This window comes from Ctenocephalides felis, unplaced genomic scaffold, assembly GCF_003426905.1.
Source record: "Ctenocephalides felis isolate EL2017-DRISC unplaced genomic scaffold, ASM342690v1 CF-g0.4_SCAFFOLD_03570, whole genome shotgun sequence".
NCBI classification, from domain to species: Eukaryota; Metazoa; Arthropoda; class Insecta; order Siphonaptera; family Pulicidae; genus Ctenocephalides; species Ctenocephalides felis.
In genome coordinates this window covers 1936602-1962211 of record NW_020539724.1, presented here as the reverse complement: position 1 = coordinate 1962211, position 25610 = coordinate 1936602, and the positions used below count along the sequence as shown (strand labels likewise).

Sequence of the window (25610 nt, the reverse complement as noted above, 5' to 3'; positions counted from 1 at the left end):
TCGCCCCACGTTTTATGTAATTTAAAATTTATTTGTGCATATGCCACCCAGAACATGTTGCCAAGATTCTAAAAACTAAATTGGCATCTAAGGAGTTACAATAATACCCTCTATTCTAATCTGAATAGTAATTCAAATGATCACAAAAAGAAAAATAAGAATGTTTATATTTGCCACGTTCTTTCATGGTAATAGATCTAGTACTTTGCACTTTAAAAAGACCAGTTGAAAATACAGAATCAGGATTGGCAAATAAGGCAAGATGAATGCAAGATCTCAAACATTTGAATTAACAATGGAGGGCCGACAAGTAGACGAGGCCGTCGCTAGTATTTTTCATACTGTGTTGTTTCATAGATCACTTGGAAAATTTTTGTACAACAATGAAGGCAGTTACTCTGTTGGTACATTGGGATACACAGATGTCGATTGTGATTTTATAGATTTTACATACGTATGCTGTTCTTCTAGTGGTTTGGACAGAACTCTTAAACGAGAAATATCTGAATTCTCCTCACTTCTACGAGGAAATGATAGTACTGGTACTGGACAAATAAGTCTAGAATTTTTTCAAAAGAAACGTAATCGTTGGCCGTTTCAATCAGAATGCATACCCTGGGAGGTATGGAATGTTAGATTAGAATTAATAAATTTGAATAATGAAGATGAAAGGCAAGTTTGCAGAGAGAAAGTAGGCGAGATGCTTACAGATAAAATATTATATATAACAGAAGTCATGAATAGGCATGATTACGTACCAAAAATGCCGAATCAGTCAGAACTTGAACTTATATTTGATACATCGTATGAAGATGTTCAACCTTATTTATTCAAATTTAATTATAGCACTAATGGACCTTCCAATTCTGTTGGTAACTCTATGAAGAAACTGATAAAAGAAACTTTATCTCTTTAATAGTTGTGAATAATATTTCATGTGGTATGAGCATATCAAGCTATAAAAAGTTATCTAAAACTGTGTATATATTTCTTAAATAGTGATGCTGATATTTATGTTCTATCTACTTTAATTTTATGACAAATTATATTTTTAAGATAACGCATAGGTTGTTTATTTATCTTATAATTGGCTAATAATTTTTATAACTTAAAATTTACTAAATTTGAATATAATAGAATTATTTTTGAAACTGGTATTCTAAAATATTAAATTTATTTCATGATATTTCATTTTCAACTAAATCGAAGTGTTTAACTTTTTTTTGAATGACCAGAATTTTTGCTGATTACATAAATATTGAGTCGCAAGGATAGTGAATTATTTAAACAAGTTACAAGTGTAGTAAAGTTAATACGATGTATTTTTGTGATGCTCCTTACAAGCAATTATTTTCCTTCATTTTATATATGAGATATTTATAAAGTCATTACTCAAGTGACCAAGTTAATTAACACAAGTACAAACATGAAATATTATTTTAGATTTTAATTATATTGTCTACTTGGTTTTATAAAAAATATTTGAGTGAATCTGCTGCATTTTAACATTAGCTTCTCAACGTGTAAGTATGTTAGCTTGACCAAGTTTATCAAAATTTTTAAAATATGTAAATAGTGATTTATAAGAACAAAACTTCTATACAAAATTATAGTTAGTTTTATATCATACTATATAGTATATATTGTTCTAGGATGTCTCGCCAATATGGTATAAATTTTTAATATTTAGTCATATGGATCAGATATATTAAAACTGGAGGAGTGATATAATATTTTGATGTTGCATTGTTTTGCTTAGAACGCCAGGCAAATATATGTAGCAAGCCTTTATATTTCTGTTGTACCTGGTATTAAATTATGGGATAAGAATGTGCGATAGATATATGAAGATATATTTATGAATTATTTGAATTGCTCATAAAATTACATTATATTTTATAATGTACTACATACAATATATGTCCATATATTACTGTAGAAATTGGATAGCTATACTGTGTATTAGGACATGCACGAAATTGCTTCTTCGATATTCATGAGCTATTCTTATAATTTAGATGTTTCAAAATTGGTTGGAAATAAGGTTTCTAGACCATTTCTATAAATGACTTAAAATTTGTGATCGATTAGTTGTCTATTATTATAATATGTATATACTATAAATAATCATATAGGTTTATATACCATTTAAAAATATGGTTTTATGTATGTACATATATACTTACCTACATATACATTTTTATTACAAAATAAATTATTTCTTAAGATAAATATTTGTAATCAATGTATCAAGCGAATGACAAAGAATAGCAAGCTATATTCAACAATTAAAAATATACTATATGTAAATCAAGCTTCTGTGTTATTGAATTCACGGATAATATTTGATTTAGAAAAAATGCTGGAGTATGTGAAAATCAGATAACGTTGGAAGAGATAAAAATCTACAGGTCAAACAACCTTTTCTTGGAAAAAATCAAATTTATGAAGAATGTGAATATTATTTTGGAATATTTTTTCTTACTACATTTAGCAATAAACTAAAGTGTAGATATTTAAGAAAGATAATAGTTAATCTGAAAATAATTTTACCTACAAGCTAAGGCAGTAAAATTTTTATTTTATTCTATTGATCAGTTTTGGCGTTCAAAGTCTCATCAGTTTTTTGAGCTGTTACTTCAACTTTAAAAAGAGAGATTTCCAAGAATTATATGTATGAGAATTGTGTGTTTATACAAGCCTTGTACACTTAAGTATAAAGTATTCAGAAGAATAATGGTACTGCATTGTTTGTCGAATACAGACAACCAGGAGAAGACTTTTTCTCCTTCAGAAATTGGTACAACTCTTGATGTCATAGATATGAGCAGCACCTGAGTAGAACAAATTATCAATTTCCGTCATGGCAAAAGTTATTGATCTTTTATCAAGCATATTGATTCTTATTCATAATATTTGTTAATATTTTGTGATCTATGTAATACAAACATTCAGAAAGTGTGAATGCATGTATGTACATATTCTAGTACAGAGATTTAGCCAGGTAAGTGTTTTGATTTTATATTTTAATTTCAGCACCAGAAATTTACACTGGCGAAGGCTATGGGTATGCAGTTGACTGGTGGTGTCTTGGTGTGCTCTGCTGTTACCTGATGACTAATGAGGTAAGTGATTGTTTTTTAAATGTATGTATATATATATATATATATATATATATATATATATATTTGTAAGTCTATAACAATGCAAATGATGGGTTGGAATGATTTTTTATTATCTCATGGCATGTAAACTATTCTATGTTCATCGTGGCTATATATTATTATATTATTTATAATATAACACTTTTAGTTATATTTTAATTGGACGTCGAATATTCGTGGAGTGTTTAGATTATCAAAATTATTAATTACTCCAAAAAGTTATTCGCGGTTGTACATACCTCGGACGTCATGACTTTTTTCATTTATTATTTTAATTAAGGTTAAATATTTTTAATTAATTAGCGTGATTAAGGTAAAAATCTAAAATAGGTAATTGCGGTTTCTTGTAGATGGAGCTACATTTTCCCTAATTATGTTATACAATTTATCAAATCGGTTAATTTAAAATTGATGAAGCGATATATCCTATAATTTTGTTTCATTAAAATAAAAACAATATATATTTATAAAACTTATTTATTGAAAGCCTGTATTACACTTACAATAACATATAACTAATTATATTTATTTTAATTCAAGATAATACTAGAATGAATGATAGGGAATTATTTCGAACACTGCATAATAGTTTATTTGGATAAAATCGTAAATTAAATATATGGTTTCAATCAATTGTAGGTTTGCTCAAGGAAGTCTTTTCTTGACTTCACTAGAGAACCCTTGACCCGCAGGTCTTAATTTGACATCAGTCTACGCTACTCTAGAAACATAGACGGCACGGCGACCGTCTTGCGGAAACATCTCAATTCAAATATCCTATTGCCCTTTTCGACCTTTTCTGCCTCAGGGCTATAAATAGAGAATGGTTTAAAGGAAAATCTAAGGTTTTGGGAAATTAGGTAAATTGGAACAACGAAGGGTGTGGTAGCATCACGTGGCGCGGCTGTTGGCAAGCGCTTCGTGATGCCTTCAACCTAACGGACTCACGCTGAGTTCGAGATTACCATCGAACTAAGCGTGGGACGCGTTGAATTTTTTTGTTTGATTTTATAAATCTACGCTGAAGCTGGTTTTGCTTCTTCGGAGCTTTCCTTGGAATCGGAAGCCACCGCTTCAGATTTGACCTCTGGTTTTACTTCTTCGGCACTGGATTTTTCTTCGCTCGATTTTTCCTCTGAGCTTTTGGCCTGAGGGGCTGGTGCGGGAGCTGCTTCTTTAGCTGGTTCAGCGGGACTAGCTTCGGCTGCTGGTGCTGGTGCTGGTTCATCTTGTTGAACTGGTGCAGCTTGTTCTTCTTGTTTCTCTTCTACGGCTTTTGGTTCTGGCAATACGGCTGCTGGTGCTTCTTGCTTGGCTGGTTCATCATGGCTAGCTGCTTGAGTTTCTTCTTCTACAGCGGCCTTTGCTGCAGGTGCCTCGGCAGCTGCTTCTTTGATTGGTTCTTCTGCTTTGGCTGGTTCTTCGGCTTTGGCTGCTTCTTCTACTTTAGCTGGTTCAGTTATATCAGTATCGCGAACTACTCGTACGGCATCATCGACAATTGCTTTTTCCTCAGCTTTTGGTTCGTCTTGAGCAGGTTGTTCTTGTTTCTCTTCAGCGGCTTGTGGCTCAGCTGCTCGCTTTTCCTCAGTAGCGGCTGGTGCTTCGGGTGCTGCATCAGCTTGAACTGGTTGAACTTGTTCTGGTTCAGCGTGTTGTTCTGATTCCACGTGCTCGTGGTGTTCTGGTTCCACGGCTTTAGCTTCCTTTACTGGTTCCTCGGCAGCTGGTTTGGCAGCTTCATCAGCCGCTGGTTGTTGTTCAGCTGGCTTTTCTTCAGCTGCTGGGGCTGCTGCCTCTTGAGCTTGTTCGACTTTAGCGGGTTCAGGCGATGCTGGTTCATCTGCCTGTTTAGCCGGTTCTTCAGGAGCCGATTTTTCTTCGGCTGCCGGTGCTTCTTCCTTTTTCTCCGCTTCGGGTTGTGGTTGGTCCGCTACGGGCGTCAGGTTGAGTTTGTCGCTTACATCTTGAGGTACGGCCTGAGCTACTTCTTGCGCACTTTGCGCGACTTCTTTCGCTGCATCTAATTCTTCTCCGAGAGGGAAGGCAAGTGCACTCCAACTGCATGCGAGCACGGCAAAGACCACAAAATACTTCATCTGGAAACAAAATAAATTGTTATTAGTGATACACTTAAATACGCAGTTAAGTTAAATAAGTTAAGGTATATTTTTAACATAATTTTGTTATAAGCTGTTATACGCAGTGAATAATTTTTGCAATAAATTACTATTCATATTGTTGAACAATTTGAATCACTAATCCAGATAGATCATGTCAATAAATGAATACGCAAAACAGAAAGTAAATAAATAAATTCAATGAGGTGCAGTCAATGAGGGACCATTGTGTGAGAGCTTAAGCGGAACAAACTTATTTATCAATTTAGCGGCCAGCGGTTACATTGTGTAAGATTGCCCTTTGTCGTTAATTTGTAAATGCGTAACTGTCAATTATAGAATTATTGTCTTCGATTTTTTCTGTAGAAAGAAATGGCTAAATATTACTCCGATTTAATTTATTCTTATCAACTTGCTTATTTTAGTTGGAACGGTTTAACAATAAGGAATAGACTATTTAATGCTTTATGCTAAAGTTAAGGAAGTAGTTATATATATATATATATATATATATATTATAACTAAAACAACATAATCCCTATCAATTTGTTTCATAAATTATTTTGTCAAATAATGAAACGCTTCAAATCAGTATAATTCAATGCTATAATATATAATTATAATTGTCAATTGATGTACAAGTGCCATTGTATGCCATGCGAGGCTACCAAACTTAATTATTTTATTGTGCTCGTCTAGAAATGATTATTGGTTACACAAAAGAAGTCGGTAATTGCTGTAGAATGCGTATCAATGAATCACTTCAATTACCAGAAGTTGTGGGAACATTTTTATCGGATGGAAGATGACCAAGACTTAATTGATATTAATGGTCTTGTTTTTGTTGTTTATGACATGCATTATACGAGTATTTTTATAGAAACCAGGTATTCTCAAAACATTTGAGGAAAAAAGGTCGGTGGAGATTTTCCTGGCCATAAAGTATTGAATGAAATTTCATATTGTCTAAGGCATCAATCCATTGTTTATCGGCTATTTGTTATATAATATTAGCAAGTTGTATAATTTTCTATCTTCGAAATTGCTTCTCACGACTAGGTGATTACAAGGGGCTCTCAAGGGAGTCGTGTTCTTGAAGTGGTCAGTTACCTCTTTGATTGTATAACATCGCACAGAATACGTAAGAAGAAGAACTATCGATAATATATGACTCTCTTACACCTTATTTTATCCTTGAAATTCAGATGCAAAAGGAAAAAAAGCATTAACGTGGTGTCACTGACCTAAAAACATAGTTCTTGCAGACTTTCAAAATACTCTCCCCAGAGTCGAGTGGACGATTAAAATACCGATCTCGGGGTTCCTTGAACTATCTCGTTTCCAATAAAAGTTTCTAGATTCTTCGTTCAAACTTTTTTAATTTGATTTAAGATGGAACATTAATTTTTATTGTTTTCTGGAAATAGTTGTACCAGTTTCACGTGTTCGGTCGTTATGGGACCCATTGGGAAGTTGATGGAATTTTATAAGTATTTTATTAGTTAGGAGATATTATACATATTTTATTGGAAGTGATATAATGGATTTTGAAATAATCTAATCAATGAAATTAGAGAAGTGCTTTTATCACATTTGGGCGTATAGTCAGCAATAACTTTAATATGTCCACATATTATATCAAATATTTGTGAATTAGGATATGATTCCTTGAAATTTTATTTTTAATCATATATTTAACTTCACATTTTAATTAAAACATCACAATTAGCATAAATAAGAAAAATCTCCAACACTTATAATTTTCTCATATTTCTTTTCTGCCACCTCGGCCAGGTGCATCGCAAAATGCGCCGAGCCTTCGCCAACGCCGTAAGTTCGCGTTGTGAATATAATTTATTTGTTGTTTATCAGCGCAAATCCGAGTCGGTAATAATTTATTACACTGGTCGTCTTCTTCTTAGCAACCGGTTTTTCTGTTCGTGATAATTTGTGCATCGAGAGGAGATAAAACTGCTGATAAATGACCGGCGAATAGCGGAGCTAGAATTAATTGTTCTACCAGGGGTACGGATTCGCGATATTGACTTGAAATTTTCGGGATATAAGAAGTTTTTTAAAAAATATTATTTAGTTCTCTTTCTATTATATATATATATATATATATATATATATATATATGTATATATTTAAAAATGATCAAAAACCTAACATCCAAGGCTTTCCATTATGATGCAATGATTTTACCTATCGCAATAGTAACGAAAAATATTTCCATAAAAAGTTTAAATATGAACGTGTCAAAGAGCTTTCATTAAAACGTAAATCGATTTGATAATCGACCTGAATGATTTTGTAGTTATTTCAATCATATACAAATTACGGGCAAAATATCCGATACAGAAATTTTCCATTAAACTTATTTGAATGATACGTGATACGGTAAACTGCGGCAATTGGATACTAGAATAGTCCGGATTTGCATAGCAAAACACGATAGCAAACGTTTGTTGTTGACATTTATTACTACCTTTGTAGTTATCCAATTATGCAAGTGTATGGGCAATTAAATTTTTATTTTATTACATTTATATGACATTGTATTTTAACCATTGCAACGTTATTAAGTTGATTTTAAAACGGATTAATTGATGTAACGAATAGGAAATCGTAATAGTAATTGTAGTGTTTATTCATTTTTGGTAAACTTGATTTATTTCTTTGTATTTGATTTTTAATTTGAATTGATTCTATTTTTATTTGATTTATTCAATATTAGATAATGATTATTGAACATTTATTGCTTTTCTGATGCCAAAGACCAAAACACTTGCCACAAAAACTATTATTAAACAAAGATGTAAATACTTTCTATACTACTACTACGATACTAAATGTAAAACGTTTTCTGAATTATTCTAATCAGATGCTCCGCTCTCTCAAAAACTGAATTTCCATTTTTGGCATTATTTGCCCCGTACCATCAAAACGGCTTATAATGGCCAAAGACTAATCAGCACGTCTCCATATCAATAAAAATCGAGTGTTTTCCGAATCATTCAAATCGGTTGATCCGTGTTCTCGAAATTGTCGACGGGAATTTGTATCCCCACAATCAAACACACACATCAATTTTGTCTAAGATATGCCAAAATGTTTCAGAAAAATTTAAAGTTTCGATTTTTTTGCGATTACTGGAATTTACCATACGAAAAGTTAATAAATTAAACTATTTATCTATTTACTATATTGTATAAATTCTTAGTTCAACATTTTCAGTGAATTTTATGAAAATTTCACAGTATATCATCAAGAAAATTTATTTATCGTTAATGGAGTAATAGATGGTGAAATCTTATGAAGTATGCTTGATCAATTACAAATATTATTTGTTTGGCAGCTCATATACAAAGTGTTTCACAAAATATAACGCTATATCGTATTATTCATTTATATTTTTTAATTTATGAATAATATATTGTACAAATCATTCATTTAGCATTTTCTCTAAATCATTCCATGTATGCATAACCAATTGCAAATATTGTTTGTTTGTCTAGTTGTTTGTAAGTCGTCATATAAAGTGTTAAAATATGACGCTTATCATTGCTTTTGCTTTACAAAATATTATATTACAAAAATAATTTGTTCAAAATTTTCCATAAATTAAAACTCTTCCTGCTGCTACGATTCCGCACATAATACGCAATACTTTTCCCTGATATTACCGGTCGTGTATTTATTATAAATTTCCACCTGAAACGTTTTTCCTCTAATGTAATTGGCGTATTTTATTATGGACATAAGTCTAACCTTCAGTCAGAGTAACAATCGATTTATTGTCACGTGTTTCATGACGAATTGACAGTTCTATCATATTGGTGACAGGTGATTCGGAACAATATCTCATTTGGAAATATCTCATTCTGTTAGAACGATCGAAATATATTTCGTTTGTGTTTATTATAACGCCTGTATAAATTTCATATCTTTACTGAAATAATTCACCAAACAAAAAAAAATATTATTAAAAATCATTTTCTTAACTTTTCTGCACTTATTCCACTGCAAAGTTTCCAAACAATATGTTTTTCAGATAATATCGTAAAACTAAAATAATTCCCTTTTTCGAATTCTATTCCAATTGCATAGGATTATTTCTTCTAACGTAGCAGAAAATAGCAGAAATTCTAGACAAAACCAAGAAGCTTTTAATACCCAGAAACAATGAAGCTTAAATTAGTAAGAGAAACATAAAAATATATTGATTCAATTTAATTAATTCTGAACATGATTCTCAAAAAGATTTCAATTAAACGCTCCCTTTAAGATAATTTTGGAGTTAATTATCGAACAGAAGCTTTTGGGAGGAGCTTTTTTAAATTTGTTTGCCTTATGGTATTTGCGTGCTTAGGCAGACACACCCTGAAGGGAATAATATAAATTAAATACACACACACACACATATATATATATATATATAAATTATTGTGTGTGTTAATTTTATTGCTTTAGGCTTATTTTTCAATATAAAAAGATACTATTGATATTATAGAAATAAATGTCTAAGAACAAAATTTTAACTGGATTAATTAATTAGCTTATCTAATTTAAAGCAATATTCAAACAGAGTCAACTCTCAAACACTCCATTTATTTTTAAATTAAATAATTTAAAATAATGAACGAATTTTTAGAACAAAAGTGGTATGTTAACAATTCTGAAAACGTCCAAGTAACTAATTTTATGTTTCCTAGTCGCTTCAAGAATTTCTGAATCGGTTGACACCAAAATCGAAATAAGTATGTATGATGTGTATATGTGAGCTAAAATTTGTCGACGTTTTGTCAAAAAACGGCTAAACCGATTTTAGGAATTTAATGCAACTGAACTCAAAATTCTAAATTCCACGTCCACGTCCTCACAAAAAATCCTGAATCAATTTTGGAAATTGTGCTGATTAGTTTTCGTCATAGTTAGCTGGACAGTTTCTTTGTAATTAATTGTTAATTTTTTTGGTGGTTTTAATGAAACTTGGCCACAATGTTTATGATCCTATGAAAATTTAACTATCTTATGAGAAATGTATTAAAATTTGGAATAATGGGTCGTACTCTACAAACATACATACATGACAACTTTTTGAAATGTTATGCATATTTATAACCTCACAGAACATAATTTTTTCAAAATTCAGTATTTTACACTTAACAATTGATAAAGTAATAATTAGCTTGAATAATTGAATAAATATTAGCAATTCAGTTTTAATATATTGCGAAAAAGAACCCAGGGAGTGGCTATCCATAAGTACAAAAAAACAATATATTTTTGCGAGTATGTTAATAAAATGTTAATATATTCTCATAATATCCGTGCCCTCACGAATTGTGTTTACTTTCCTTTCATCCCTGTTATTAAAGCAATATATTTAAAGATTACGCCAATATTTTCCGACATCTCGTGTTCTTTTCACGTAAAATTTTCTTTACATTCTTCGGAAGGCATTCGTTCTCCACAAAGCAAATATATATTCAGCGGAACAAGTGGAAAGCGAGTTTATAACCGTAATGAGTTTACCAAACGGCGAATGGGCGAATGGGCTTCCCTTAATGTCGCTATGGTAGAATTCCACGCGACTTTGAAAATAATCGTTCTGTGATCAGGGATACCAGAGTTCTGTAAATCCACCTGATAATTTATGTATAGTTACGAACATTGTATAGTTTTCGTATATATTTGTGGAAAACTTTTCACCATATGTATAAATTCCAAGAAAATACCGCGACTGGCATGTACTAAACATAAATGTAACATGTGTAGTAAGTCCATACATGTTATACACTCTGTCAAGTTTTCATTTTGATATCTTGCAATTATTTTAATTTCATTATTGTTATTATTATTATGCGATTTTGTTACATCTAGTTATTAAGTTGGAAAATAGCACGCGTTAGTTTTGTGGTTGATTGTTGATATGCATTAGATGCATCAACGAGACAAATATCCCATTCAGCATACCAAATATATAATATAGGCTTATAAGCACATCAGCGTTTTTTGACTTACTGTAAATATACTGTGAGACGTATCAACCATTCAATATTCAAATATGCCCAGAAAATTTTCCAAGCATTGCCTAAATATAGTAATAAGGTTTTTTTTTTAATTTTTCATCTGTCCCCTTTTACGCCATAGTGGGCAAACACACCCAATGTTTCTTTTTTAATCATGAATGATTTTCAGAAATAAAAGCTAGATTATTTTTCCAATGCCAAATATAAATTTTATGAACCCATTTTTACAAAAAATATACCTAAATTATAGCTAAGGAAATGACCTAAATATTCATCAGCATAGTTGGAATAACTATCAATTTATTTTATCTGTTGTAAAAATCATGTGAAATCTGTTTAAATATCTTCAAAATCGGTTCAGGGTTTTTGTTTGAATTGTCATACAAAATTGCATTTATTTGCTATCGTCTTATTGGACTAATTAAAACGAGTCCTTATCGAGTTTTCAGGAAATATCTTTTAAAACTTTAAAATCTATGCATCCGTTTTTGAGAAAACATCGATATAAATGCCAACTACATATACTCATTCACACACACACATACTTTTTCAAATTTTGATTTTAAAACGATTCAAAATGACTTGAAACGACGAGAAACATAAAATTAGCAAATCGGATTTTCTGGTGAAAACATAAAATTCTTTTACAGGAAGTTAATTAAAAGGAAGAATTTATTTTCCAGAAGGTATAGGTATTGGTAAGAGCTTTGCTAGTTTTTACGATTAATATATAATGTTTTATCATCAAAACTAGTTTGTAATAGGTAAACAATTTTTTTTTCAGACCAAAATTACTCTTTTTTTACAAACTTTATATATCGTATCAATAATTTAACTAAATTATTATTAAAATTAAATTTAGTCAACTTTCAAAAGTATAATAATTGTGTACTGACATTAATTTGGACTAGTCACTAGCGATATCATTTTGTAACTAATTTATCCCAACAATAGTATTTCTTTGATACGTATTCCAAATAATCAATATAAGAAGTAAATCTCGCCGGCTCCTGCCAATCCTACGCGTTGCGCTTATAATAAGATCCTTTCAAAACAAACAAACAATGCAACAAGATATATTGAGACACATTGCTCCCCTTTGTGATCCCACACTTTGCGTTATTTTCCTTATGTTAGACGACGAAAGCTCGTTGCACGCACACCGAAATGGACTGTTCCGGAAGCTCACACTGTTTTCTCTCTTTTCCTCGTTGACAATAAGCGGCGGCGTGGAAGCCACTAAAGCTCTGAGCTTTTCCCAAGCCCCAAACGACCGGATGCGCTGTAGACCCACCCGAAAGCTCTCCCCGTGACACCCGAAAGCTCGCATGACAGTAGCGCACACGCCCATACGGCACACATCTCGGCTCGAGGAAAATGTTTTATTATAATACTGGGTCAATATAGAACGTGCCCAGATAGGAAAAATATTTTGCAAGGCGGCGCTTTCAAGTGGAAAGATTTAAAAGTTTATTTTTGTTATTATCTAAAACTTTTTCTAGAACTTGCAGTCGTTATTTATAAAACAGGGTAGAACTGGGTTTAAAAGTCCACCATTATCTCGAAAACAAGTAAAGTTTAGCATTTTTGAATGATACCATTTTCATGTTGAAGGCAAAAAAATGTGTAGGCAATCAGAAAATAGTATACAAAAAAGTATATTAAGTTAAAAGAAGCGATTGCACAAGAGATAATTAAATTAATAATAATTCAACTCTGCTCATGAATATTTTTGTCAAAATACTAGGTCAATGTTATATACGGTGTAATATTTGTGAAAAATGTGTCCATGAAATTTATATTTTGCGTTGGTTAAATAAGACATTGTATATGTTTTTTTTTTGTCTGATGGCTGCCCTTTTCCCACTCTATATGTAAAAAATAACTGATGACAAATTTAATAAAAAGCATATCTCTATAATTACGAATTAACTGCCAATTCTACTGAACATTGTTTGATAGTTGTTTCTTCGATACGTGTTATGTGTTATGATGTGGTTTATTTGGTTTAGATAATATAATTACTGAAAGTCAAATTGGACATTTGTGCCCCGCCCTACCCTATATTTGAGTACGTAATATTTAATAATTTATTAAATGCCAAAACCTTGAACGTTATATACCATTTAATTATTTACTGAATCATTTTAATTGCTTATTAATGCAATGTTGTGAAATTTTAGTGATTGTATATATTTCGTCAACGATTCTTGTTTGGAATATTTCCACTAATATACTGAACAAGTATTTTTAATTATTATTATAATTATGCTCTCATCACAAATATTTAAAAAAATGGTTTTAAAAGCTGTGTAATTCTTCGCGTTGGTCAATCGCAATTTGAAGAGCATTATTCTGTTGTAATTTCATTAAACGCAAAAAGACGCTTATATTATTACTTTAGAATGGCAGATGCATTATCTGTATTGCGCAAAATATATTTAAATAGCATTATCAAATGCCAGGAATTTCTTACATACAAACATAGTTGCTAATAAAGGTCTTGATAATTTATTACTTGCAAACATTCTTGCGGCCACCTATGTCTATACCTTGTTCAAAATCGTAAATTAAACAGGAAAGAATATGCGTCCGCGCAATTTTCAATTAAAATGATTAAAATCTACGACCGCTTGCTTATTAAAACGCGATGTTTTTCTGAGGCGTCACGCGGACATTACGAACATTTGTTACGTTATGTTGAAGAATTCTATGCAGGCCAGGGCGAACAGCTACGACAATCGCGATAATGAGATCTTAATAATGAATTAAATTTTAATTAATTGATATTTGTCATGAATATGCCAGTGGAAAGATCTTCATTTCACGCATACTCATTAAAGAAAAACTACTCACAGGGGGAACCTCAGGTTTACTTAGGGTAGAATTAATAGATATAAATGTATAATTAGTGTTTTCTTATTTAAATCAATTTTTATTCAAAAGTATGTCTATGTAACGTATTGATTTTGCATGTCTTATCCCTCAATTTCCTGGATTACCTAAATAGTTTGAACAATAGCTTTGGCATAACATGTCCCGAGACAGCATGTTTAGGAGACCTACACATTATTAATTGCATTCACATGTTGATATAGGCTAATGAACTAAAGCCCTGTTAATTTGAGCCAAATAGTAATATATCATGCTAATATTATTAATTATAAGGAATAGTTGAACAAAACTCTATCATCCCACATATCAAAATTGGGACAAACTTATCGCAAAACTCATCCTGTTTACCCATGGCTCAAAGTTCTCCCTCGAGTGTGGAAACTGGGGTGGGTTAACCCGCATCAATATATAGTTCAGAGTAAGCAAGCATTTACCCCAGAGTTAACATATTAGCTGCAGGATAACATCTAAGTATATTCTAGGTTTGACATAATGTCACACAAGGCTCTTGACAAAGATATCTGCTCGAGGGCCTTTTTCGCCATAAACGCCGCGCTGAAAGAGTCGAGTTACATAATATGTGTTGTACTAGATTGCGGATCCTATTACTGCTTTTCCGCGCGATTTGCTAGACTGAAAATTTGAGCATTCGTGCGTGCCGCTAATAAAAGCTCATGTGGGAATTTAAGCAAATTGCTTGTGAAATGCATCTCTGTTAAGCGTAGGTTGAACCTTGGTTCACGAATAATCTTTGAACCAGCAGTTTTGCAAAATTAAATGTTATGCCTTTAAACCTTTGACCACAATTTGTTACCAAACAGTCTATTGTATCATTTTGTATCGCATGCTATCAATACGAGATACACATCAATCATAAGAAAGGGCTTGCCCTTGTGCAGTATATCATGTCTCGATAGATTCAGATTAAAATGCTCTATAAAATATAAATATTTACTGATCCGCACTGATTTATTCGTATATCGAAATAGATAAAATTAGTTTTTTGATAGTTTTTAGTAAAATCCTATGTAAATATATTTTATGAGAGATGATGAAATATATCTAAAATAAAAGTAGTCTAAATTACGCCCAATTAAATCAGCTATCTGCCAGTAAAAGTCATGTCAAAATCGGTTTAGCCATTCAAAGTTTAGTCATAACAGACAGGCAGATCAAAAGTAAAAAAAAGATAATTAGATAAATCGGCATATGGACAAAAACGATTTTATTTATATGTTCAGATAAATACAAGATTTACAAGGATTATGGATTACATACATACATAAACATTTTTTATCTGAAGCTCATAAGGATTATACTTTCATAAATCAGAAATGTAATGGCTAAGGTTAATGTCAAGATTCTGAAATTATTTTATACATTTTGTAAATAATTTTGAGTTTTTCAGTTTAACAAATGGATTCAAAAACACTTTCTCTTTTTTTAATTCATTTATTCTGAGTTCTTAACATCATATGTGAAAGGGATAACATTATGATCGGATATTAATCCTTTCCGCTCGGATGCCACCGAGTTGAGGCTATGTTTTGCTGCGTTTTCCATATAAAATGGTACTAAAAATTGACAAAATGCTATGTACTTACTGTGCGATCTGGCATTTTACACATAAAATCTTATTGCACTCATATGCTATTATAACACATCAAAAATATGAACTTCTGATAAGTTTCTTTTTTTTACGGTTGTCCGTGCTCTAGGTTAGGTTTCATATCTAGCAGCAACCGCATAGTAGTTTTATAGTTTTAAGTACCATTTTATATGAAAAACGCAGCCTAGCATAGTCTTGCCATAACATTGGCCTATTTAACGGCAGAACTGGCCCTTTAGTAATCAGATAGATAAATAACTTTTTTTAGGTTGTAGGTTGTATTTTTTATATTTTTTGTATTATCAATGTGTGAAAAATGATTTTTACTCCGCCACTGTATCAAAATCCATCCATTCGTGTGCAAAAGCCCTTATTCCCTGTGACAAAGTGACCATGTAATGTTTTCATCATAAAAAACACATGTGCCAGAGGAGGTGCTCTGCTACATACGCTAAGCCCGAACATCGATCCCAATTAATTGCACGTCCGCGCGACACCGGCCTCATACAGGCCTCATACAGGCGCGTTCGGCCACTCTAATTAACCGGCTACGTGTGACTCATATATCAATAGCACTAATAGGTTTTCGGTGTGGCGCAATTTTTCCATGTTTACAACTCGATTAATAATTGCGTCATTTATAAATTTATTGTGGCGTCGGAAAATTGCACACATTCACGCGGGTTGTAATAATAAACTGAATTGAATTTAACAATATCGAAATTGCGAATGATTTGTGAATTTTACTATTGCGAAATGTGATAATTTAATACCGGCTTTTTTATGATTCAACTCGTTTTGTTTGATGCATTCATTCAAAAGTTGCAATAAATATGGCATAAATTAATAAACACTATCATTACTATATATAGTTTCATGAAATTTCATTCTCCAATAATTATAATACTGTGCAAATTATTTTTAATAATATATGAAATTTTGTAACCCATAATTCAACGAAGTCATTTTCTTCCATGTATTCTATTTTGTTCTAGAATATATTTCAAAGAGAGTATACTTCAAAATCAGTTTTCTTTGAATATTGTTTTGTGTAATATATTACTTCCGGGTAAAGTTCATAATTTACGTTTCATTTATTATAAAAGCTCTCCAGGCATACATAATATATATATATATATATATATATATATATATACAAATACTTGTGTGTATACTATTAATAGTAAGAAAACTAAATTATATCTCTTAAAAAATATTTTTAATCGATTTCCATGCACTTCGAGTCCTAATTTAACCTTTCAGTGGACAAAACACTATATCGAGACAAATCACAAAAATTTAATGAGAATAATACTTGAAAAATAGTTAATAAAAAAAGATGAAGAATATATTTAATTTTAAAAAAAATAAATTGAAATAATGATGTCAACCATCAACTAAGGCTTAAGTAACTGTCTAGCCTATTTTCGTTTAAAGTCCTTTATCCAAATGCGAATTTTTGTGTATTTAAATTTTTGATATACCATTTTTAATTTTTAATAATTGATAAATATTACAAATGATCTTTTTAGTAAATAATTTATGTGGTCTTCTTTGTCTACAAATAATAATAAATTTCATCTATTCCATATTTGGTATTTTTCTTATAGAAAAAGCTCTGCATATATAAATCGCTCTCGCCGGCGTATGCATAAAATTTCAAATAAAATGTGAAGTACTTGGAATATTATATTCATATATAAATATATTGCATCGTAAACTGCCACGTTTATATGAAATGTTCATTTATCACACGCATGATGTTGTTCAAGTACTACTACAAAGCCTAAAATAGATAAAAAAAGTCCCGAATCATGGGGCGAATTTCATAAAAGTATTTTTTTTCTTGAGGCTTGACTTAGAAAAGTTTCCGTTTGTAAATGGTAGATTGCTTAGTATATTTTTTTGTTTTGCTTATACAGGGTGTTTCAGAATTCAACGTCAACGTCAGGGTGATAGTATTGATATTGATCATATATGTCATGAAAAAAATAGAAAAAATATTTATCTCACTGGTTTGAAAATTATGAACTTTTGAGTGTAATCTAGAGTTTTGGTGAAAATGTGACCATTTTAATCTGGGTCATCCTGTATATAGTAGACATTTAGCATACTTTAAAGTTATTACGGTTATTTCTTCGTTTATTATTTAAAGTTTGTTTTTCAAAACTATACGCATCTAATGTTTTAAGGTATAACGTGAAATTTTGATAAAACATATTTAATAAAATTAAGCCTTTTTATCCTGAATTACTTTTTCCCGCAGTGCATGCAAAGTATCTATTCTGAAACTTTTCCGATAAGTTCTAATTCTACGCCTAGAAAGAAATTATGACGCAAAACTCGGCATTCTCCAACCATTTCCCATAAGTGGCAATAAGTTTGTGGGTCATTTACCCTTTTTCGTATAAGTAGAGCTTTTTAATAATTCATTGGTTTCGAATATCGATTGAATCTGTAGTACGATTGCGGTGGCGATAAAAAAATAAACGTGCTACTACTCCGTTATTTATCGAGTTTGACCAAGTCGCCGAGTCACACAACTCTGGTAGATTTACTGCTGAAGTAAGAGTTAATGGCTTTACTGAGAAAAACATTCGAGAATTTCCGATAAGAACTTTTTTGTGATATTTTTTTTGTTCTCAGTTTTTCCAACAATTTTTTTTCATTTCCCGCCTTCAATTTAGTCCGTGCTAGCAGTAAGGTGACTTTGCGATATTTACGCCGATGTCGAAAGTATTATATTAGCTCGGTGCTTCTGAAAGAAAACACGTTTTGCAGACGTAAAATAAAAAGTCGAGCTTAGGGCAGTAATCTATTTGCAAATATTATGGAGGAGAAAAAATACTCACGTAGAAACCATAAATGCTCAGCATTTTTATCTATGTTATTGAGGCAAAAACGTAAAGGTTGATAGTGAAATACAATAATATATATATTACAGTTTTACAAAATCTATACTTTAAATTAAAATCTCTATAAAATATCTGGCAATTTGATGTGCATATGTCTAGTGATCATGACTGACCGCCAAATGGCATTTTTCAACGTTTTTTTATGGAACTTTCTATTAGACCTGTCTTTCCAAAAATTCAATCAGTTTTCTTTATTCCGTCTATACAAGTGACATGTTTTCAATTCAAATCAGACGCTCCGTTCTCTCAAAATCTGAATTACCATTTCTGATGAAATACGAGATCAGGGTTATATACAGTGTTTGTATAACAAATATATCTATGAAACTCATATTTTGCATTGATTGTATAATGTAGCTATTTAATCCCTTTAAAATTAAAAATAAGACGTTGGTCCTGTTTATCCCCTTGCCGTCCCATTTTACGATCATAGTGGCCGCAAAATGCATATTCAAAAATTTTCCTACAACTGTTGATCAGACCTTTTATATTTATTCAGTAATCATACAATGTTGAATATGAGTATCGATAAACATAGTACATGAGTACTATTTCTACTTAATAATTACCATAATTTTATAACCAATTGATAAATTATTATTCAAGCAAGAGTCGCATTAAACCAGTTGAACTTTATGCGAGTAAAACTTTCTCCATGAATATATTATTACCGTGCCGTCACAATATTGCCTCGGTATAATGATTACGTTACTTAGCCAGTTAGGTCACAGTCAAGTTCATCGATTTAATAATAAATAAATAATTAAAAAATATCCCATATCTGACACATAACTCAGATTGCGTAGCATACGATGAGTTGCAAAATCTTGAATATTCATAATTTGTGTGTACCTTTTAATATCACTCGGCTAATAAACAGGTCTATAAATAAAAATATCAACTCGAACCAGCTCTATATATTATAGTCATTAAGTTGAAATAGAATGCTCTAGAATTAGTTTCAAAGTTCAATGTCAGTTACAAGTTATTTCAGTGACACATTAGCTATTTTAAATGTAGAGGTAATTTTCTTGATAATTTTCTTGTCCCTAGTTCTGGAAATATATTTTCATTTCCTATATCTATGATATGTGTAAATAATAGTGAACATTTTATCGTTCCTGCTTTTCGTATTTTTGAATATTATGAATCCTTAATATGAAAATGCACCGACGATACCTTGTAGCACATTGCAAACTTGTATTGCATTGCATTCAGCTGGCATTCGATTCGACATTTGCAATTTTATTTTGGTAGATACGTTTGTACAAATACGATGTATTTTCAAAGAGCAAACATGTCAAAGAAAAAAGTCTTCAAAGCCCTTTGATAGATTTTCTATTGCATCGATGCATATAGCACATACACACATTTATAGAAGAGGGATCTAGGGGCTTGTAAAAGTTTTTTTTTTACAATTAATATATCTCCAGATCCACTGATTACATTGCTACGAAAACAAAAATTTTAATTCCTTTTCCCCCAAGTTAATATATTTCATTTAAACCATTCCAAGTTTGAGAAATGTAATAATTTGCATAAATAAAATTCAATTTAACCGAATTTCAGTCATTCCATATTTTCGTCACGGTATCCTAATACTTTTTTTAATAAAAGTTTATTCACATATTAGAAAAATCCCTCAGATTTTGTTGGATATTCGTCTCAAAAGAAAAGGCCGATCAAAAGAATTACTTTCATTTCACTCAACCCCCATAAAACAGGTGAAGACATTAAAAAGAAAATAACTGCCTTTCACGTGGCCAAGCCGGATAATGAAATTTACACCCCTGTGCTTTTATTTTTCATTCGATAAACAAGTGCGTTCATTATTTTGGCATCAGTGGCGAAAAGAACTTTCGGATGGGATTTTGTAATAAACACATAGAAAACGAGCTAGTAATTATATGCTCAAAAATAGAAAATGATAAATTTTTTAACTATCTATTTTGAGCATTTTGTATGTCATCATTTAGCAATTTCAAATTTGCACAATTTGAGTTCGTAGGTCACGTGACTAACTGCATTAGATTGGATTTATGTTTTAATTCTTATTTTAAAGCTTTTTTTCTGATTTGAGCTTGCTGAATAATGGCACACATAAGTGGCGAAACGTACAAAATGAATATTAAAGAAAAGACAACGTACAAAAGAATATTAAATATTAAATTTAAATTTTGATTAATCATTTTGGAGTTAGTTAATGGAAATAAAGTAGTAAACTAAACTAAACAATGAACTTATAAGAGTTGACAATTATTAAATGTCCCTACTGATCAACCTAATCCTAAAATTTTTACTATCAATTATAACAATGTTTGTCTGATATAAATAAAAATAGAGAATTTTAATTGGCTGACTTTTGGTAATTATTCTGATTTTTAAGCTTTTCTTACCCTACTCTAAAAATAATCAATATATTTAGTAAGTTATTAAATATATTTTGCAAAAAACATCAATGATACTCTGCTAGGAATCGCGAAAATTGTCCTTTCCTTCGATAGATTTTCAGCTCTCGCTCCATTACCTTTTTCCCCGATACGGTCGTTGTCATGGCGACCTGCGAAAGTTTGAGCTTTGAGCCGAAAGCTCGCCCGAGGCGTTGGGTTACCCGAAGAAGATCTTTGCGGGATGAGAAAGTAAGAAAATTCCCATCTGCTACTTCGAAGGGTTGACTCAAAACAAGATCAAGCGTGAATGTTACATTACCGAGTCGACGGTTTTGCTTGACTGAACCGATATCGGGGTTTTATGTGTACATAGAAGTGAATTAACAACAAAAGTTTCACGTTTGAAAGTGGAGGCGTTTTAGGTAAATGAAGTTTAAGTTTTAAAGTTTTATCAGTTGTTTCAACACTACAGCATATTAAAAAAATATAAATGGGATAGAGCGATAAAGGGTCAAACACCATTATCTCAAAAATAATTAGAGTACAGAATTTTTAACAATACTATTTTAAAGAACAAGACAAAAAATGTATAAGCAGCCATCACCTTAATATAACTGTATAAATACTGAATGTTGAATTTGACCTTTTTGCCCAGCCCTAGCCTATATTTATTTCATGTGAAAGTTGCTTTTTTGGGTTTCATTTGGAAATAATTTATCTGACAGTTTGTTTTTTCTATATCTGTGCGTTACGTTCTTTTATATAGAATTAAATTATAAAAATTGTAATTAATATATTTATTTTACACGTATAAATCCCAAAAATAATTACTTCGTTATCTATCCCAACCCATTTATTATTGTGTAACAAAGCTCACCATCCAGGCTAATTATTTCATTTGAGATGAATAAAAATGTCGCAACATAAATGGAATCGGTGGTAACTGAGAAGAGCGAGCAAAGGGGCTAATTACTACTAATTAGTGTCGGAGTTAATCAAGCTTTTCCGTTTCATAATAAAGATTTATAATTCGTTCCCGAGGTATAAATTACTACAGCTAATTCTTGCTGTCGCCGTGCTCGCATCGGCCTTGGAGATGAAAAAACATAAAAAGAGTAGAGAAATTGCTTTTGAGAGTTTTTATAAAAGTGTAAGAGATCATGGAAAAAGTTTGATAATTTTTATAAATGGAAAGGCACAAGTTATACGCTGTAGCTTTTAGAGGAAATAAATGGATACGCAGTTGGAGACTGTTTTCTGTACGCCTGGAGATAAAACTTGAAGAATTTTCGTTTGACTTTAGAACAATTTTCAAGATAACAATTATTTCTATGTACGTGGAATAACCTGTCTTAAATTTGTCATTTGATTATCAAAATAGATTATGACTTTAAATCGATGCAATATTTATCTATTTAAACATAAAAATAAGTTTAAAAAAACAATCTGACTCTAATTTGAGTTATTTCACAAGTCATCTAAATCCTTCACAAGTACCATGCGATATTAACAAATCGAGATTATAATTTTCATATGTAGTAAAAACAAATCTAATACAATTCCTATCCCAAGGATAATGATGGAAAGCTTAAGTACCGTAATTCCTTGCGATAGTAAAGTTGCAGTAATCATACACTTTTGCTTATGACGGTTCCAATAAAGAGAAACACAAATAAATTTATTCAGTGTCAATAAAAAATTTATAGATTTTGTAGGTAAAAGAGTTCTATTGAATCGTAACAGTCACAGAACACAAAAGCAATAAAATTAGGAATGTATGAGGCAACCTTTGAATAAAATGTATACGTTTATACGAGGCGTGCAAGTGTTAGACAGTCATGACCTATAGTAGAGCATATGAAAATAGGGCGAAGGTCGAGAATATTAGATAAAGTATCATTAATTAATTGGATTTAGTTTTTTCAAGGTTAAAAAACATAAAAGATTCATGACTAAGCGAGTTAGAATTATGCAAGAATTTCTATGAAATTTCTTTTTCAATATAAATTCACTAATAAATAAAATATTTAATGGTTTTTTATGAAAAACATATTTTTTCTCATTTTTTAAAAATGGTATTCTAACCTACTTAAATGAATGAACTTGATTTGACAAAATGCGTATATTTTGTCTTTCAAGGGTTGGAATAAAATGTGACAATTTTCTGAGCATTACGTTGCACTTAAAACAAAAAAATATGCTAAAGTCAGATATCCAATAAATAAAATTAATAAATTTTATTTATTATTCAACTGTGAGACTTTCTCATATTGATGATTTTGTCACACGAAATTCAATATAAAAAAAGGATTACGCAAGTTTTTGTTTGTACATGCAAAAAGATATTCCTTCGATGCAAAACGAATTGCCACACTTGAAGAAATCTGTAAATGCATTATTACATAAATCTGTTTGACATTCTACGGTCTCGATTATATTGCGTCTTAATTGTTACTTCAAATATTTCATCCTGAGATGGAATTTTTTTATTTGCAATAAAAGATTTCTATAGTCTAAAAAAATTGAGCTGAGGTGTTTTTTTATATTGCATTTTATAAATAAAATGCAAGTTAAATCTTTAACGCAAAATTGATAAATCGTAAAAATATTCATTAGGCAAAAATTATAATTTTATGCATTTTTGTAATATACTTCTAATTCAGTTTAAATTTATGAATGGCTTTTGTTGTTTTTATCAATTTTGTGTCTCTTAGATTTCATTCATTATGCAGAATTATGAAAATAGAATATTTATAGAAATCCACAAAATTTTAATTAATTGAATATGTTATTTTAATTATATTGCTAATGTGTTGGAAATAATAAAAAATGGATTTTATATAATTTATTAAATATCCAATGCATTTAAATAGTAACACTACAATGTGAAAATAAAGTAGAAGAAATATCCTATATCTCAGTTTTGATATTTTCCAAAGGTACAATAATAAATTGACCAGCGATACGATTTCAGTATGTCATATATTGAGTTATTGTCCCATATCTCAATTTTGAAACTTCCAAAAGGTACAATAATAAATTGAACCGAATTTGTAAGCGATACTATTTCAGTATTTCATAAAAAGAATTTATCTCCTTCACATCTCATAAATTTCGAATCCTCACGGTGATACATGTAGGCCCGGCTCTCATATTTCAAACCCAGCTCAGTTTACTTAAATAATTCATAATGCAATACGATATCCTAAATTGCATAAGAACACTGCTTATTGAAAATGTGAGTAATATTTTTGTTAATTTACATACAATAATTCGTTAAGACAATAATGTTTAAAGACGTAGCGAAAATTATATAGTGATTTTATACGACATAAAATTAGCATTGTTCTGCTAAGTTGGTTTGTAAACAAAATGAACTTGTCATGAGACAAATTGCAGTTGAAAATAAATATGAGAGAACAACAGATATTTAATTAAAAAATAAATAAGCTAACGTTTTTTTGCATTTACATTACCTACTTATAATGAGTCTTATATTATAACTATTTGGTTAAAAATCTGAACACAAAGTTTGTACACAGTTTGTGTTATAAAAAATCTTTTTAGCTTAAGTAAATTACACTCAAAAAATTATTTAAATTTTTTGTGTATGCAGTAACACTTCCTAATTATCGACACCTCATTAAGCACACTAAATATCGCCGCAACACGCACATTTGACCATAAAATTTGGTTGGTAAAACAAGAAGGATGCACTAGTAAAAATGAGAGACACTTAATACAGTAAAGGATTAAAAGTAACGAAACACTAAAAAGGAGTTTAGGGTATACTATTTTTATTCATTATAATTGTTGATCTCTTACCTTGTAATTTATTTTAACGACTACTAAACGTCTGTTGGCACTAGCTCCTTCTGGCACTACTAGTTTTTAAAAATATCTTTCCAAACGTCACGTGCTCACCACGAAAGTCGAGTGTAGAATGATGCGCGTCACCCGCGTCGCTCGCCTTTATACCGGTTCGCTACCCTCCTCGCGATCGCGGAGAGAGGGAACCCGATTCGAGCTTTGATATCGGCCCGATTGGGTCCGCGGTCTTGGGTCCCCGGGACCCGGAGAGCATCGCCTTGGAAGTAGTGTTAGAACCAAATATCGAGTACTGAGTAAATATCGATACTTTGCTATGAGTACTTCTGCTATCGATTTTTTAGCTCGATCTATTTGCCAATATCGATTCTTTTCGTCGATAGTACTCAAAAAGAATCGACAGCGTAATCTATGAACACCACTCATCGACCAACTATTAACACCACTCATTGCCAAATGCAAAGCAATAGTCTCCCTAGGTGGTCATAATTGTTCAAAGAAGTGTCAAAAAATGATCCCGAAGGGTCATTAGTCTCAGAATTTATTGCTCAAAAACCCAAAATGGATATGACCACACTAATAAATAAAGATGTTTATTTATTACTCTTATGTAAAATGAAAAAATAAAATGATTTAAAGTACCTTAAATGTTTT

General features: G+C 31.0%; 3 protein-coding genes across 4 annotated transcripts in view; 2 read left to right on the top strand and 1 right to left on the bottom strand.

Moving 5' to 3' along the window:
• Nucleotides 1–25610, top strand: part of LOC113383296 (serine/threonine-protein kinase S6KL-like) — a 71773-nt gene that overhangs the window by 2594 nt on the left and 43569 nt on the right. For both annotated transcript variants that reach the window (XM_026621560.1, XM_026621559.1), the window contains exon 7: nt 3037–3125. In XM_026621560.1, coding sequence (XP_026477345.1) covers nt 3037–3125 — 89 coding nt within the window. The remainder of the gene's footprint in view (nt 1–3036; nt 3126–25610) is intronic.
• LOC113383299 (autophagy-related protein 101-like) lies at nt 32–1059 on the top strand. Its single transcript, XM_026621566.1, has one exon. It carries the CDS (start codon nt 263–265, stop codon nt 914–916), a length of 654 nt encoding a protein of 217 aa, XP_026477351.1. The 5' UTR covers nt 32–262; the 3' UTR covers nt 917–1059.
• LOC113383297 (brain acid soluble protein 1-like) lies at nt 3659–25062 on the bottom strand. The gene is made up of 2 exons (XM_026621561.1): nt 24954–25062; nt 3659–5263 (listed from the first exon to the last, which is right to left on the bottom strand). The coding sequence occupies exon 2, from the start codon at nt 5261–5263 to the stop codon at nt 4181–4183; it is 1083 nt and encodes a 360-aa protein (XP_026477346.1). The 5' UTR covers nt 24954–25062; the 3' UTR covers nt 3659–4180.